At 43.8% G+C, this 14282-nt stretch overlaps 1 protein-coding gene across 1 annotated transcript; it reads right to left on the reverse strand.

Annotated features, from left to right (window-relative positions):
- Positions 1 to 5205: 5205 nt before the first annotated feature.
- Positions 5206 to 7438, reverse strand: LOC127049253 (uncharacterized). The gene is made up of 2 exons (XM_050949865.1): positions 6975 to 7438; positions 5206 to 5839 (listed from the first exon to the last, which is right to left on the reverse strand). Exons 1-2 carry the CDS (start codon positions 7348 to 7350, stop codon positions 5289 to 5291), a joined length of 927 nt encoding a protein of 308 aa, XP_050805822.1. The 5' UTR covers positions 7351 to 7438; the 3' UTR covers positions 5206 to 5288.
- Between the last annotated feature and the right edge of the window lie 6844 nt (positions 7439 to 14282).

Consider the following 14282-nt stretch of genomic DNA (forward strand, 5'->3'; position numbering starts at 1 on the left):
AACACTCTAAAAGTGGAAGATGAGAACTCATTTCCTCAGAGGCATCCTTCAAAGACAAAAATGTAATATTTTTTTATTAAGATAATGTACAGTGATTGTTGAAAGGGGAACTGATAGAGCTGAGAGCAGCATTCTCAGAAGGCAGTTTCCATGCACAGTTGGTTTTCCATTCTGTTTTTAAGAAAATGCATTCTCAGGAAGCCAAGACAAAAATTACTGCCAAGAATTTTGATTACAATTTTGCTTCAGTTGAGAGAAAGATCAAATTGCTTGAAAGTCAAACTTGAGGAAAAACTTCTAGAACAAGTATTAATATCCTGGGAATGATCAATGCTACTGCATAGACAGATTTTATAGGGTTTACTCCTGAAGTCAGATATGAATAACAACCACTTTTTAGAGAAAGAAGCTACAGAGATTTCCTTAAAGAATTTTCCAAAACCACTGATGATGGAACATTTAATTGATAAAAACAGGAACCTGTGTGTGGGAAGGAAGAAATCTTCCCTATCTCCTCATTACCAGTCCAGATTTCAAACCTGGCTAGAAGAGTAAATTCAGGCACTATAAAGCAAGGCTTCATAGACAATACATCCCAGCAGTTATGTTACACCCACACAATTATATTTAATCTAAAGATGGTTATTGATCCAATAGCACCAAAGGGGAGCCAGAATGTGACACCCTCAGAATACTATGCTCTTTCTGTCTGCTGGTGGTCAGGCTTAGAACCCTCTCTAGAATCAATGATGCGTGTAAATTGACCTTCTAGGAGGAAACTTCAATAAAAAAGGGTGCCTGAAGAGTTAGAGCCAATTTCCGCCCCCCCCCAAAAAAATAAAAAAGATCAGCCAGCTCCCTACCAGGTGATTCAGATTAAGCTGAAAAATGAGAAATTGAATGGAGACATACTGATGGAAGTGGCTGAATTTTCTGCAGGTTATGAATCCCAAAAGTAAAAGAGAGTGAGTGGCGATGAAGACAAGTTTGCTGGAGCTTGCCCTAGAAATATGTTGAAAAACAGATGCAGCCTTCTAGTTGCTTTAAATTGGGCCAGAGGCCAGTTCAGCCCCATGGATCAAAGGAGGAAACCAGTGCTTCTGCAGTGCTTCTCCTCAAGTGTGCTGAGCAAAGTCCTATTCATGCACCTGAGGATCCAGACCAGTGTCTCTACCTTAGTCTTCCCCCATTTACCTCCTACCTTTCATGCCTCAATACTCCTATCATTTTTCCTTTTTTATCCTGTCTCCTCTGTTCTATCCTCTGCCCTTTTCCTTTCATCCCCAGATCTCTCTACATTATTCCATTCTGCATCACTGCTGCACCCTCATGGAATACTACAGTAATTCAGCTAGACAGGAACCTTTGTACAGATTTAATACAGAGCTTTCTCCACCTTCCCTTCCAGCAATGTTGCATACCACTGTCTGGACCACTCCAAAGTCACAACAGAGAGCCTATGTGAGATTAGCAGGATGTGGCACCCTGAATTTTCAGTACCTTTTATCTCTAATGCCAACTTAATGGAGTTTTGTGGTAGTAGTACTACTACTAATAAACTAATTATATACTACTATATTAATAGTATTAGTCTATCAGTTTTAAATAGTACATTTATTTTAAGAGACTCCATACTGAAATGTAAGAGGGTATTGTACCTCAGTAGAAGATGGCTAGACATTTGCAAACAATACAAGCCAGGCTGTGCCCAGATGCTTTATCAGTGTGAAAGGAGAAGGGGGTGCAAACAAACACACACAGAGAGACTTCTATAGAGCAACTGGGTATGGTTATGCTAGCAATTCGTGCACTCCCCAAAGTACAGGAACCGATCCTTATTTGTACACTAAGGGGTGCAAGCCACCCCAAGCATGGCAAGAAACAGGTGGGGTCATGGTTCTGTTTCTCACTGTGCACCAACCAAAGAGCTGACCCCACATGATGGAGGGGAGAGAGTTTGCTACCAGCTGAAAAGCTGGAATTCTGAGGCCAAAATTCCTCCCAGATCTCCTCTGGCACAGGGCAGGGCCATATTGCCTCTGCAGTAGGCACAAGTGAGCCCTATAGCTGAGTGTTCTGGGTATGTATCCGATTATTTGTACACACGTTACCATGCAGTCTGTTGCTTTTCACAAAAAAAGAAGTAGATGTGCTTCCTTTTTACGAAGGGGCTTGGTGGAAAGATAGGGAATCAATAATATAAAAGGTTTGAAAAAGAACACTGGCAGTGATAGGTAAAATCACATAGCCTCTATTAATATTGATTTCTGTTGTGATCCAGAGCCCAGTTATGTTTAAATAGAAGTGTTAACCTTTTGATGCAATGTGCAAGGTGAAGCATTGATTTTGACATATGGAATTTTTTTTTTCTTATTCCATACCAAAGAGCAAACTGACAAAAAAAAGTTAAAATATGCCAAAATCAAAGTTGTCCTAATGAGTCATCAGCAGTTTTTGACCCTAGAATCTACAGCTCTAACTTGTACCACTTGGGTTAAAGCAATAATAGGTAACAATAGTAAGCTGTTATCCAGCCTGCAGGGAGGGATGCAACACTCTTAGGCCGTGGCTACACTTACAGTTTTGCAGTGCTGGTAGTTACAGCTGTGTTTGTACAGCTGTGTAGGGCCAGCGCTGCAGAGTGGCCACACTTACAGCAACCAGCGCTGCAGTGTGGCCACATTTACAGCACTTGCAGCACTGTTGGGAGTGGTGCATTGTGGGCAGCTATCCCACAGATCACCTCATCCCATTTCGGCGCTGTGGCTTGTGGGAAGGGGAAGGAAGTGTGAGGGTCTTTCCGCTTCCTTTTCCAACGCCCCGTGGTGCTTTGCTACACATTTCGAGCAGTTCGGCGGCATTGTGATTCTGCAGCGCGATTTCTGCGGTTTTTGTTATAAATGGAGCCTGAGCTGCTGACGACCTTGCTGATGAATGTTGCCAGCACATCACGCATGGCAGTGGAGCTATTCCTTCAGCTGCAAAATGAGAGTGACAGTGACAGTGAGGAGTCAGACGATGATATTGAATCGCCTCACGGTGAAGACAGTAAATTGCTTGTGGCAGTAACAGACGTGCTCAGCTCCGTGGACCGGCGCGTTTGGGCTCGGGAAACCAGCAGTCAGTGGTGGGATCACATTGTCCTGCAATCCTGGGATGATGAGCAGTGGCTGCAGAACTTTCGGATGAGAAAAGCCACTTTCATGGCACTGTGTGCTGAGCTCGCCCCTACCCTGCGGCGCAGGGACACGAGATTGAGAGCTGCCCTGCCAGTGGAGAAGCGGGTGGCTATTGCAATCTGGAAGCTGGCAACTCCAGACTGCTTCAGATTGGTGGCGAACCAGTTTGGAGTGGGAAAGTCCACCGTTGGAATGGTGTTGATGCAAGTTTGCGCAGCCATTAATCGCACCCTGCTAAGAAGAACCGTGACTCTTGGGAACGTGCAGGACATTGTGGATGGCTTTGCAGAAATGGGTTTCCCTAACTGTGGAGGGGCAATAGATGGGACGCATATTCCTATTCTGTCACCACCCCACCTGGCATCAGAGTACGTTAATCGCAAGGGGTATTTCTCCGTGGTTCTGCAAGCACTTGTGGATCACCGTGGGCGTTTCACTGACATTTACTCAGGATGGCCTGGAAAGGTGCACGATGCACGCATCTTTAGGAACAGTTCCCTGTTCAGGAGGCTGAGGGCCGGGACTTTTTTCCCAGACTGCAAGATCACAGTAGGGGACGTCAAAATGCCCACTGTGATCCTTGGAGACCCCGCTTACCCCTTAATGCCCTGGCTCATGAAACCATATACAGGGAAGCTTGACAGGAGCAAGGACCGGTTCAACTACAGGCTGAGCCGGTGCAGAATGACTGTGGAGTGTGCTTTTGGCCGTTTGAAAGCCCGCTGGCGCTGTCTTTATGGGAAGCTAGATTTGAGGGAAAGCAGCATCACCGCTGTTATATCCGCGTGCTGTACCCTCCATAATATTTGTGAAGGGAAGGGTGAAAGATTCAGTGAGGAATGGACCTCCGAGGTTCGACACCTAGAGGATGAGTTTGCTCAGCCAGAGAGCAGGGCTAATAGGGAGGCCCAGGAAAGGGCTTCAAGGATTAGGGATGCTTTAGTCCCAGATTTGGACCTTAGCGTCCAAAATATGGGTGTTAGCATGAAAACCTCCAAGCTTAGTTACCAGCTTGGACCTGGTACTTGCTGCCACCACCCAAAAAATTAGAGTGTTTTGGGACACTCTGGTCCCCCTGAAAAACCTTCCCTGGGGACCCCAAGACCCAAATCCCTTGAGTCTCACAACAAAGGGAAATAATCCTTTTTCCCTTCCCCCCTCCAGGTGCTCCTGGAGAGATACACAGACACAAGCTCTGTGAATCCAAACAGAGTGACTCCCCCTCTCCGTTCCCAGTTCTGGAAACAAAAGCACTTTCCTCTTCACCCAGAGGGAATGCAAAATCAGGCTCGCAAATCCAACACACACAGATCTCCCCCTGATTTCTTCCTCCCACCAATTCCCTGGTGAGTACAGACTCAATTTCCCTGAAGTAAAGAAAAACTTCAACAGGTCTTAAAAGAAAGCTTTATATAAAAAGAAAGAAAAATACATACAAATGGTCTCTCTGTATTAAGGTGACAAAATACAGGGTCAATTGCTTAAAAGAATATTGAATAACCAGCCTTATTCAAAAAGAATACAAATTAAAGCACTCCAGCACTTATATTCATGCAAATACCAAAGAAAAGAAACCATATAACTTACTATCTGATCTCTTTGTCCTTACACTTAGAAACAGAAGATTAGAAAGTAAAACTACTTCTCCAAAGCTCAGAGACAGCAGGCAGACCGAAAACAAAGACTCAGACACAAACTTCCCTCCACCCAGAGTTGAAAAAATCCGGTTTCCTGATTGGTCCTCTGGTCAGGTGCTTCAGGTGAAAGAGACATTAACCCTTAGCTATCTGTTTATGACAGAAGGGTGAAAGATTCAGTGAGGAATGGACCTCCGAGGTTCGACGCCTAGAGGATGAGTTTGCTCAGCCAGAGAGCAGGGCTAATAGGGAGGCCCAGGAAAGGGCTTCAAGGATTAGGGATGCTTTAAGGGAGCAATTTGATGCTGAGAGCCAACAGTAATGTTTGATGCATTTGATGTGCTTTGCTTTACCTTGGTGTACAATATTTACCACTTCCAGCAATAATATAACGTAGTGAAAAAGAAAAAAAATCCTTTATTCAACATACAGTACATAAAAGGCAAGGAGGTTGGGGTGGTGGACTGTACATTCACAGGTTTGAATATGTCCTATTTTGATCACTATTCAATGTCTGCTGCACTTCAGGATTACTATGCTGCAGGATAATGGGGGTGGAGTGAACAGGGTAAGAATTATAGTTATCAGGGCTGGTAGGTGATCGTACAGGTGTTGGGGGCAGCTGGGGATAATAAGGAACTGGCTGCTGGAGAAAGTTGTTTTGTGGAAATACTGGGGAACAAGAAAGAGGGCTTTGGGAGGGCTGTGGGTTACAACGGTACATATTTGTCTGCATGGCTACGAGAGACTTGAAAGACTCAGTTTGGCAAGCCAGGAGGCTTATCATCTGCTTTGTGGTTTTTTTGGCAGACAATTCCTTTCTCCTGCTTTCTGTTTGCCTCCATTCATGTACACTCTGTCTCCATTCATACATTTTCTCTCTCCATTCCTGTGTCTTCCTACTTTCTCTGTTGTAGTGACTCATAACAGATTTGATCAATTGCTCTTTTGATTTTCTGGGATTCCTTCTCAAGTTCTGCAACCTACGTGAGGCCGGTGATCTGGCTGCAATAGTCAAGGTCACTAGAAAAAAGAGAGATAGAACCATGTAATACACAGAGGCTACATTGTTTATTATCACACAGTGAAGGACTTTTTAGACTTTTGGTAGCATCCTTCTCACATACCTCACATAACACAGAAAGGGCAGGGAAGCTAAAAGTCATGGCGAGCAATGGGGTGAGTGGTTTTCCCCCGATTTCCCCTTGGGAGTGGGAATTGACCAATGGGTCACTGGGGTTTATCTGCAATGGGTACAGGAGGTAGCTGGTGTCCTGAAGAGGGGACAGTAGTGAACAGGAAGGTGGTGAGCTGCTTGGGGGGGAGGGGTTTGGGCTTTGGTCCGCGTTCACGCCGTCCTGCTGGTGGGGGGGGGGGAGAAGCACCGCGGTGCTGGATGCCTGCTTGGAGGGGGGTGCATAACACCGGTGCACATCGCGGTGCTGGATGCCTGCTTGGAGGGCGGGTGGAGAACACCGGAGCACACCGCAGTGCTGGATGCCTGCTTGGAGGGCGGTGCATAACACCGGAGCACATCGCGGTGCTGGATGCCTGCCTGGAGGGGGGGTGGGGAACACCGGAGCACACCGCGCTGCTGGATGCCTGCTTGGAGGGGGGTGCATAACTCCGGAGCACACCGCGTGGATGCCTACGTGCTGGGAGGGGGGGTGGGGAACACCGGAGCACACCGCGTGGCTGGCTACGTGCTGGGGGGGGGTTTAACAACAGAGCGCAATGGGCTGGGGAAACGCGAACCTGGCGCCCTGCACTCAAGTATCCCTAAATTCTCAACAGGGTTTCCTACTGCCAGACATATCACTGCTGCGTGTTACCTGGGAAGAGAGGGAGGGTCTTCTACAGGAATGTGGATACCGCCCTGGCCCCTATGCAGCTTGCCTGTGTGCAGCCATGGTCCCCCCACCCCTCGCTGCACAGTGGATTGGACGAGTTAGCCTGACCGGGACAGGGACCACGGTGGCTCTCCCGATCAACTTGAGAAAGCAAATTGCAAACGCTCTTGCTGCAACTTTTCAAGAGATTACCGAGGCAGATTACAGAGACGTGATAGAGCAAATCAATGGGCTATTCCACGTTTAGGCATGCATGCAGGCAGCCATACCCAAAACCCTCCTCTCCCAAAACATAAAAATCTACTTACCCCGAGCACGATCCTCAGTTTCTTCCTCACCATCAACTTCCTGCTGCTGCGACTGGCTAGCCTCCTCCTGGCTTGAGAAGAGCTCCTGGCTGCATGTGTACTGGGACTCCGGGGTGTCTCCCTCCACGCCAGTAGCCTCACTGTCGCCGTCCTCTACAACCTCCCCCACTTCTCCCTGCTCTGAACTCTCCATCGTGCTCCTAGGATTGGCAGTGGGGTCACACCCAAGTATGGCATCCAGCTCCTGGTAAAAACGGCAGGTCGTGGGGGCAGCTCCTGAGCAGCGATTTCCCTCACGAGCTTTGCAGTAAGCACTCCTCAGCTCTTTAATTTTGACCCTGCACTGCAACGCGTCCCGTTCATGGCCCCTTCTCATCAAGGACTGCGATATCTGCCCATAGGTATCATAATTTCTCCTTCTGGAGCGCAGCTGTGCTTGCACAGCCTCCTCTCCCCAAACACTTATGAGGTCCGGCAGCTCTGCATTGGTCCATGCTGGGGCTCGTTTGGTGCGTGGAGGCATGGTCGCTGAGTGATTGATTGATTAATTGCACTCCACACCTGGCTGAGCAAACAGGAAGGGGATTTTTAAAATTCCCGGGGCATTTAAAGGAGGGGTCAGGTGAGCCCAGGGCAGTGGAGTTTGCATGATTACCAGAGAGGCTTCTAAGGTATGCTGGGATACCTGCTTATGCCACGGAGGTCAATAAAAACTCTGGTGGGTGTCTACACTTGCTGACCAGCGCTGGATCACCAGCGCTGGATCCTCTACACCCGAGGCTCGACCGGGTGTACAGCCAGCGCTGCAACCAGGGAGTTGCAGCGCTGCCCGTGCTGTGCAAGTGTGTACACATCCTAAGTTGCAGCGCTGTAACCCCCTCACCAGCGCTGCAACTCTGTAGTGTAGACAAGGCCTTACACTTGGTCAAGGGGTTAAACAAGTGGTTGCTAACGAACAGTGGCATTCTGAGACTCAAGAGACCTGGAGTCTGTTCTTTTCTCTGCGCAAGAAGTGTTGTCAAGTGGGGGCAGAGAGCTGAGAATTAGGATTCTTGGGTATTCTATTTGTTAATTAACCTTTGCATTTACAGAACGGTCATTCCTCAGAATGCGTCAAAGTGCTTTGTGAAGATAGGCCTGCAGAATTAGCCCTAGTTTACAGAGCATAGTCAAGCATGTAACTTGATCAAATCATTTTGAAAGGTAGTATGGCTGAGTAGATGGGACCTGGGTTCTATTCCTAGATATGAAAAGTAATCTTATGCTATCTCACAGATCCTCATTTACCTTATCTTTAAAATGTGGGAGTGATAGTTATCAATCTACTATGGTTAGACTCTGGCACCTTGTCTAGATAACTAGAGTTGTGAAGAGCACAGAATGATTAATGTCAGATCAGTGAAAGCTGTTACACTAGAACTTATGATCACCTGGTTCCCAACATAGTGCCTGGTCCTTCCTGCTGAAAGTTATTTTGATGGGGGGAACTGCAAGCAAGCAAACAAGATGAATGGCTGGTACAAACAACTCAACAAAGATTGGGAGCATTTGCAGTGCAAATGGAGCATTCAGAAAATTGAGGAGCAAGATTCAGGGTGGTAGCCGTGTTAGTCTATATCAGCAAAAATAACGAGGCATCCTTGTGGCATCTTAGAAACTAACAAATTTATTTGGGCATAAGCTTTCGTGGGCTAGAACCCATTTCATCAGATGCATGGAGTGGAAAATACAGGAGCAGGTATAAATACATGAAAAGATGTGAGTTGCCTTACCAAGTGTGAAGACAGTCTAACGAGACAATTCAATTAACAGCAGGGTATCAAGGGAGGAAAAATAACTTTTGAAGTGGTAATGCGAGTGGCCCATTTCAGACAATTGACAAGAAGGTGTGAGTAACAGTAGGGAGAAATTAGTATTAGTAATCAGATTAGGCCTGAATAAAGACTGGGAATGGTTGGGTCATTACAAAACCTAAACCTAATTTCCCCGTTCTGTTACTCACACTAGTCCAGTTTTTTTATAACTCTTTGAGACTTTAAAGGTATTCTCTCTTTTGGGGCAGAGATGGTTCTAAGCACCCGTGGGAGTTTGGGTGCTCAGCACTTCATAGAATTGTGTCATAAAGTGGGATTCAGAGAATCATAGTAATAGAAGCCCTTTTTTGTTGCCTATAGTGGTAAAAACAACATCATGGTTATTACCTGTCTCTTTCAAGCAACTATTGGAGGAATCAGTTAGAGCAGTTTCCTATTCACAAGGCCTAATCAATATATTAGTTTTAGATAGAGCAAAATCAGCAATCTATGCACAAATTTTGTAACGTAGCTCAGTTTCCTTCTGTCCTGTAGATTGCACCTTATATTCATTCATGCACCACTACATAATGTGATGAGTTATGGCAGAAAAAATTAATTCCATAAATATGCAGGTGCTATGCCATGTGAAATAGCATGGCCTTGGGACATGTTTACAACATTTTAGAATTAAATGTGAATACACTAATTTGTAAATACAAGAACTGCCTAATATTAATCCTAATCATCTGCCTGTCCATTTAGGCATTTTCAGTGACAGCTATTCCACTAGCCCAGCCTCCTCCAGAATGATGCTCAAAAATTCATTAGATTGGTCGTAAGATGCCAAAGTTCCCTTCTAAACAGAAAAAAAAACACCCAGATTTGGATGTCTAATACATTGTGGTGTAGTACATTATCAATGCACCTTTAAAATATTGTATGTAAAATATTCCTGGGATGCTGTAAATGGAAAAAGATTGCAATCTGTCATAGGTTATGTTTAGAACAGGAGGAAGAGATTAATGAATCTAAGAAAAATGAGAGGAAATTGCATTTGAGGAGGCATACCTGTTAAATGACTTGCTTTTTGATGAGTAGGCTAGTTCTAAAGCAGTTTTCTAAAAAACTTAAGGTGACAATGAAATAAAATACAGATAGAATCTGTGGAAAAGAATGAACCAGATTCTGGGACTATATGAAATGGCTTTTCCAATCAGGCACATGTTATATATATGCTACAAAAGTATATGTGCTACAAAAGTAGCAGAATTGTGTACTTTTACACTGTCACCTGCTGCATATAAGAACAGCCCTACTGGGTCAGACCAAAGGTCCATCTAGTGCAGTATCTTGTCTTCCAACAGTGGTCAATGCCAGGTACCCCAGAGAGAATGAACAGAACAAGTAATCATCAAGTGATCCATCCCCTGTTGCCCATTCCCAGCTTCTGGCAAACAGAGGCTAGGGACACCATCCCTGCCCATCCTGGCTAATAGCCATTGCTGGACCTATCCTCCAAGAATTTATCTAGTTCTTTTTTGAATCCTGTTATAGTCTTGGCTGTCACAACATCCTCTGACAAAGAGTTCCACGGATTGATTATGTGTTGTGTGAAGAAATACTTTCTTTTGTTTCTTTTAAACCTGCTGCCTATTAATTTAATTAGGTGACTCCTTCTTCTTGTGTTATTAGAAGGAGTAAATAACACTTCCTTATTTACTTTCTCCTCACCAGTCATAATTTTATAGACCTCTATCATATCCCCCTTTAGTCATGTCTTTTCCAAGATGAAAAGTCCCAATTTTATTAATCTCTCCTCACATGGAAGCTGTTTCATACCCCTAATCATTTTTGTTGCCCTTTTCTGAACCTTCTCCTATTCCAATATATCTTTTTTGCATGGGGCGACCACATCTGCAAGCAGTAGTCAAGGTGTGGGTGTACCATGGATTTATGTAGAGGCAATATTATATGTTCTGTCTTATTATGTATCCCTTTCTTAATGATTCCCAACATTGTTAGCTTTTTTGACTGCTGCTGCATATTGAGTGGGTATTTTCAGAGAACTATCCACAATGATTCCAAGGTCTCTCTCTTGAGTGGTAACAGCTAATTTAGACCCCATCATTTTATATGCATAGTTGGGAATATGTTTTCTAATATGCATGCCTTTGTATTTATCAACACTGAATTTAATCTGCCATTTTGTTGCCCAGTCACCCATTTTTGTGAGATCCCTTTGTAGCTCTTCTCAGTCTGCTTTGGATTCAGCTATCAGTCGGCTATGTATAGTTTCACTCATGTAGATTATACCTGGAATAATCTGCCTTGCAGAGCTATGCACTGAAGCATAGACACATAAATACAAAGACCATGTCCCCTCAACAGCTAGTCCATCTTGTCACACTCTGGGAAAACTTCTGTATAGCTTCATTCTTGGAAAAACTACAAAGCAGCCTCTCTCCAGATTTTAAGAGCAGCCAGCATAGGTGCATTCAACTCCTGCCCCTGACTCTCATTGCTGGATGCACTTTTTCTAGTTGGGGGGGAGTCTATCCATTAGGTTTGCTGGAATTGGGCCCACAGTGTTTTAGAAGTGAAAATAATGCTTTAAAAATCAATGAGACGTGCCTGGCTGATGGCTTAACCTCTAGCCTGACATGTCTGCTAAGAGAAGCACATTCCTGGATCACTGCAGAGGAAAGCAGCAAAAACATCCAGGTGGGTTACATTTGGAAGCTTCTTTTTAAAATAAAATAAGCAAAGCATCCCCAGCAGTGACTCATCAGAAATGGAGATATTAGTTCTGAATTAATATTGCACCACATTTTGCTCCATCTGTTTCAGGGCATCAGACTGTTTGTAAAATACCTATTATGTCAGCCAGGATATTAATGGCACCATCAATTATACCACTAAGTAGTAATTCAGCAGTAACCAGTTGATTATTTAGTAGTGTATTTATTCAACAGATCTATTTCTTCCCTTTGTAAATCGGTCATGGACTTCGAGTTTTCTAGGTTCATAGATTAACATGACATGACAACTTTTTTTTTTTTATGCTGAAGTACAATAAATAAAAAATAGGAGGTCTTAAGTAAGCCTGTCTCCTAATACTACCACTAAGCTGTTTATTTCCAGTTTTCTTACCAGTACCTTCATTTTTAAACATCATTCTCAATAGCAGAGTCCTCTGCATTATCTGTTGTTTCTTTTTCCATTAGTGTGTCTATTAACAATGACACATCTCTTTCTCTCTGCTGTCGCATGGTCTGAATGCCTAGCAATTTCGCCACCACATCGTGATTGAGTAGAAGTAGGGGCTCTGTCTTTGCTGTGTTTTTTCTCCCTCCATCTCTCTATGGGAATTTCCATTGCCTTTGACAGTGATGTATCTGCTCTGGCATCTTACCTCCCACTTTATGTCTACGATGCACTGCTCTGAGAGGATCCATCTTGTCTTGACTTAATTTAGAAACAAAAAAATTCATCACATTGAAGTGTGTGTGGGGGGGTTAATATTGGCTTACTAATGTGCTTTTTAAAAAAATACACCATGTTTATTAAATGATTGTTCAGTCACACTTGTAACTAAGCTTCAAAGGATTAGAATTTTATTGATAAACATTTTTCAGTGTATATACAAAGTGATGAACAAGTTTCCATTGATAACTGAAATGTACAAGTAGGAAAACTAACAAAAATGCTGCTTGAGACTTGAGTTTGATTTAAGGCTATTAACTTTGTATATTTTGGCATCTGATGTTGGGGATTTCTGTTTTGATAGTTATAAAGCTTTAACTTTTTGAATCTCAATGTCTATTGTCATTAAATAATTATTGTCTGACCCCCTGTAACGCCATCAGCACCCAGCTCTCACAAGTACCCCATCTCTACTGATATGTACCTGCAATCACTCAGTTTTGAACAGGGCAGCTGCAGCACCCATCTCTTCTGAGCACCCTCTTTCGGGTTGGGTGTGAGCCTGCTTTTCTTTCTGTTCTTACAACGGGGTGACACCTACCTCTCATGAGCACCCCCCTGGCCAATGGTTCTTTTGGCAGGTCTTCCATGACTCAGCCTTCCAGCTGAGTCACACACATTGTCTCCCCACTCTGGGGTATACGGTCTCTAGTTCTTGCTCATGGCTCTCCTATGGGGCCATAACATCTAGGCTTTCTCCCCAGAGGCACTGCCTTCTTTAACAGACCAACAGGGGCCTTTCTCAGTATGCTCAGTTGGTGTCCTTTCAGTCGCCCTCACCAGGGCTCAGTCTTCAACCAGATCAACAGGACCCATCATGGTACCCTCACCTGATCTGGCTAGGTTCTGGGCTCAGTCCTACAGCTCTTCCAGGCACCCAGTACCCCCTCTTTGAGCTCTAGGCAGTAACTGACTGCTCTGGCTCTGTTGCTTCCTTTTATATGGCCCTTCTGGCCTCTGATTGGTCACTCCAGCAGTCCTTCTGATTGGCTGCTCCCCTGCAGCCACTCTAGGTTGCCTGGAGCACTTCTCATCTGCTCTTTTCTTGGGTGGGGTGAAGCAGGACACAAGGCCTCCAGAAGGAGGTCTCCAAACCTAGTCCACCCCATCACACACACCCATAATTTCTTGCCACTATGAAAATTTTAAAATGGAAAAAAATGTTTAACCCATAATTTTGCACAACTGTGAAAATTTAAATAGATACAAATAACAAATGCTTAAAAATGAACATTGATATTATCCATCAAAGTTATAAAAAAAAATTAAATTCTGCCATGCCTACTTTTAACCTTATTCATAATGGTTATACTGCCTCAAGGTTAGAACCTCTGTCATGTGGTGGTGTTGAAGTCATTCTTGACTGCTGCATGGTCAATGGTTTAGAGATGATTTCTGAAAGTATCCTTCTTATTCCTGATTTTTTAATTGTAGTTCTCTGGCCTTCCTATTTACCTATTGATTTATTTTATTTCACAAATGCTGAAAAAAATGGCCCTTACCCTTATGCTTTAGCTGCCCTTGACATCACTTTAAAATACATTTTAAAATACCCTACTGTAACTAAGGAGCAGCAATACAATACAATATGACCCATGAGACTTGTGCTTTCTTTTATGCTTGCTTTCCTTGGTCCCAATCCTGCAAATTGCTTTTCATGGAAGACTTCAATGGGCCTGTGCCCATGAGAGGCAGCTTGCAATCTCTGGGTCTTAAATTGCAAATGCTACATTACTTCCTTATTATAATGCTTTGATGTTTTAATTTGAAGAATGATAAACACAGGCTATAAAGATCTAATGTTATAACTGATCAATCTTTTTTTTTCTCCCCTTAGTACTTAAGGAGCTGCTTAAAATATAGAGAGAAATGTACATTGTATATAATAGGGAATTAGTTAAGTGGCATGTTTATGCAACTTACCTCCCAAATGAAAGATTTAAGAAGAATCCTGAAGGATTGCTAAAAAAAGAAGGTACATATTAAAGATTGTCTTTTGAAATAAATTTTTAAAGGTACTGGGCTAGAT

The sequence above is a fragment of the Gopherus flavomarginatus genome, chromosome 4, assembly GCF_025201925.1.
Source record: "Gopherus flavomarginatus isolate rGopFla2 chromosome 4, rGopFla2.mat.asm, whole genome shotgun sequence".
Lineage (NCBI taxonomy): Eukaryota > Metazoa > Chordata > Testudines > Testudinidae > Gopherus > Gopherus flavomarginatus.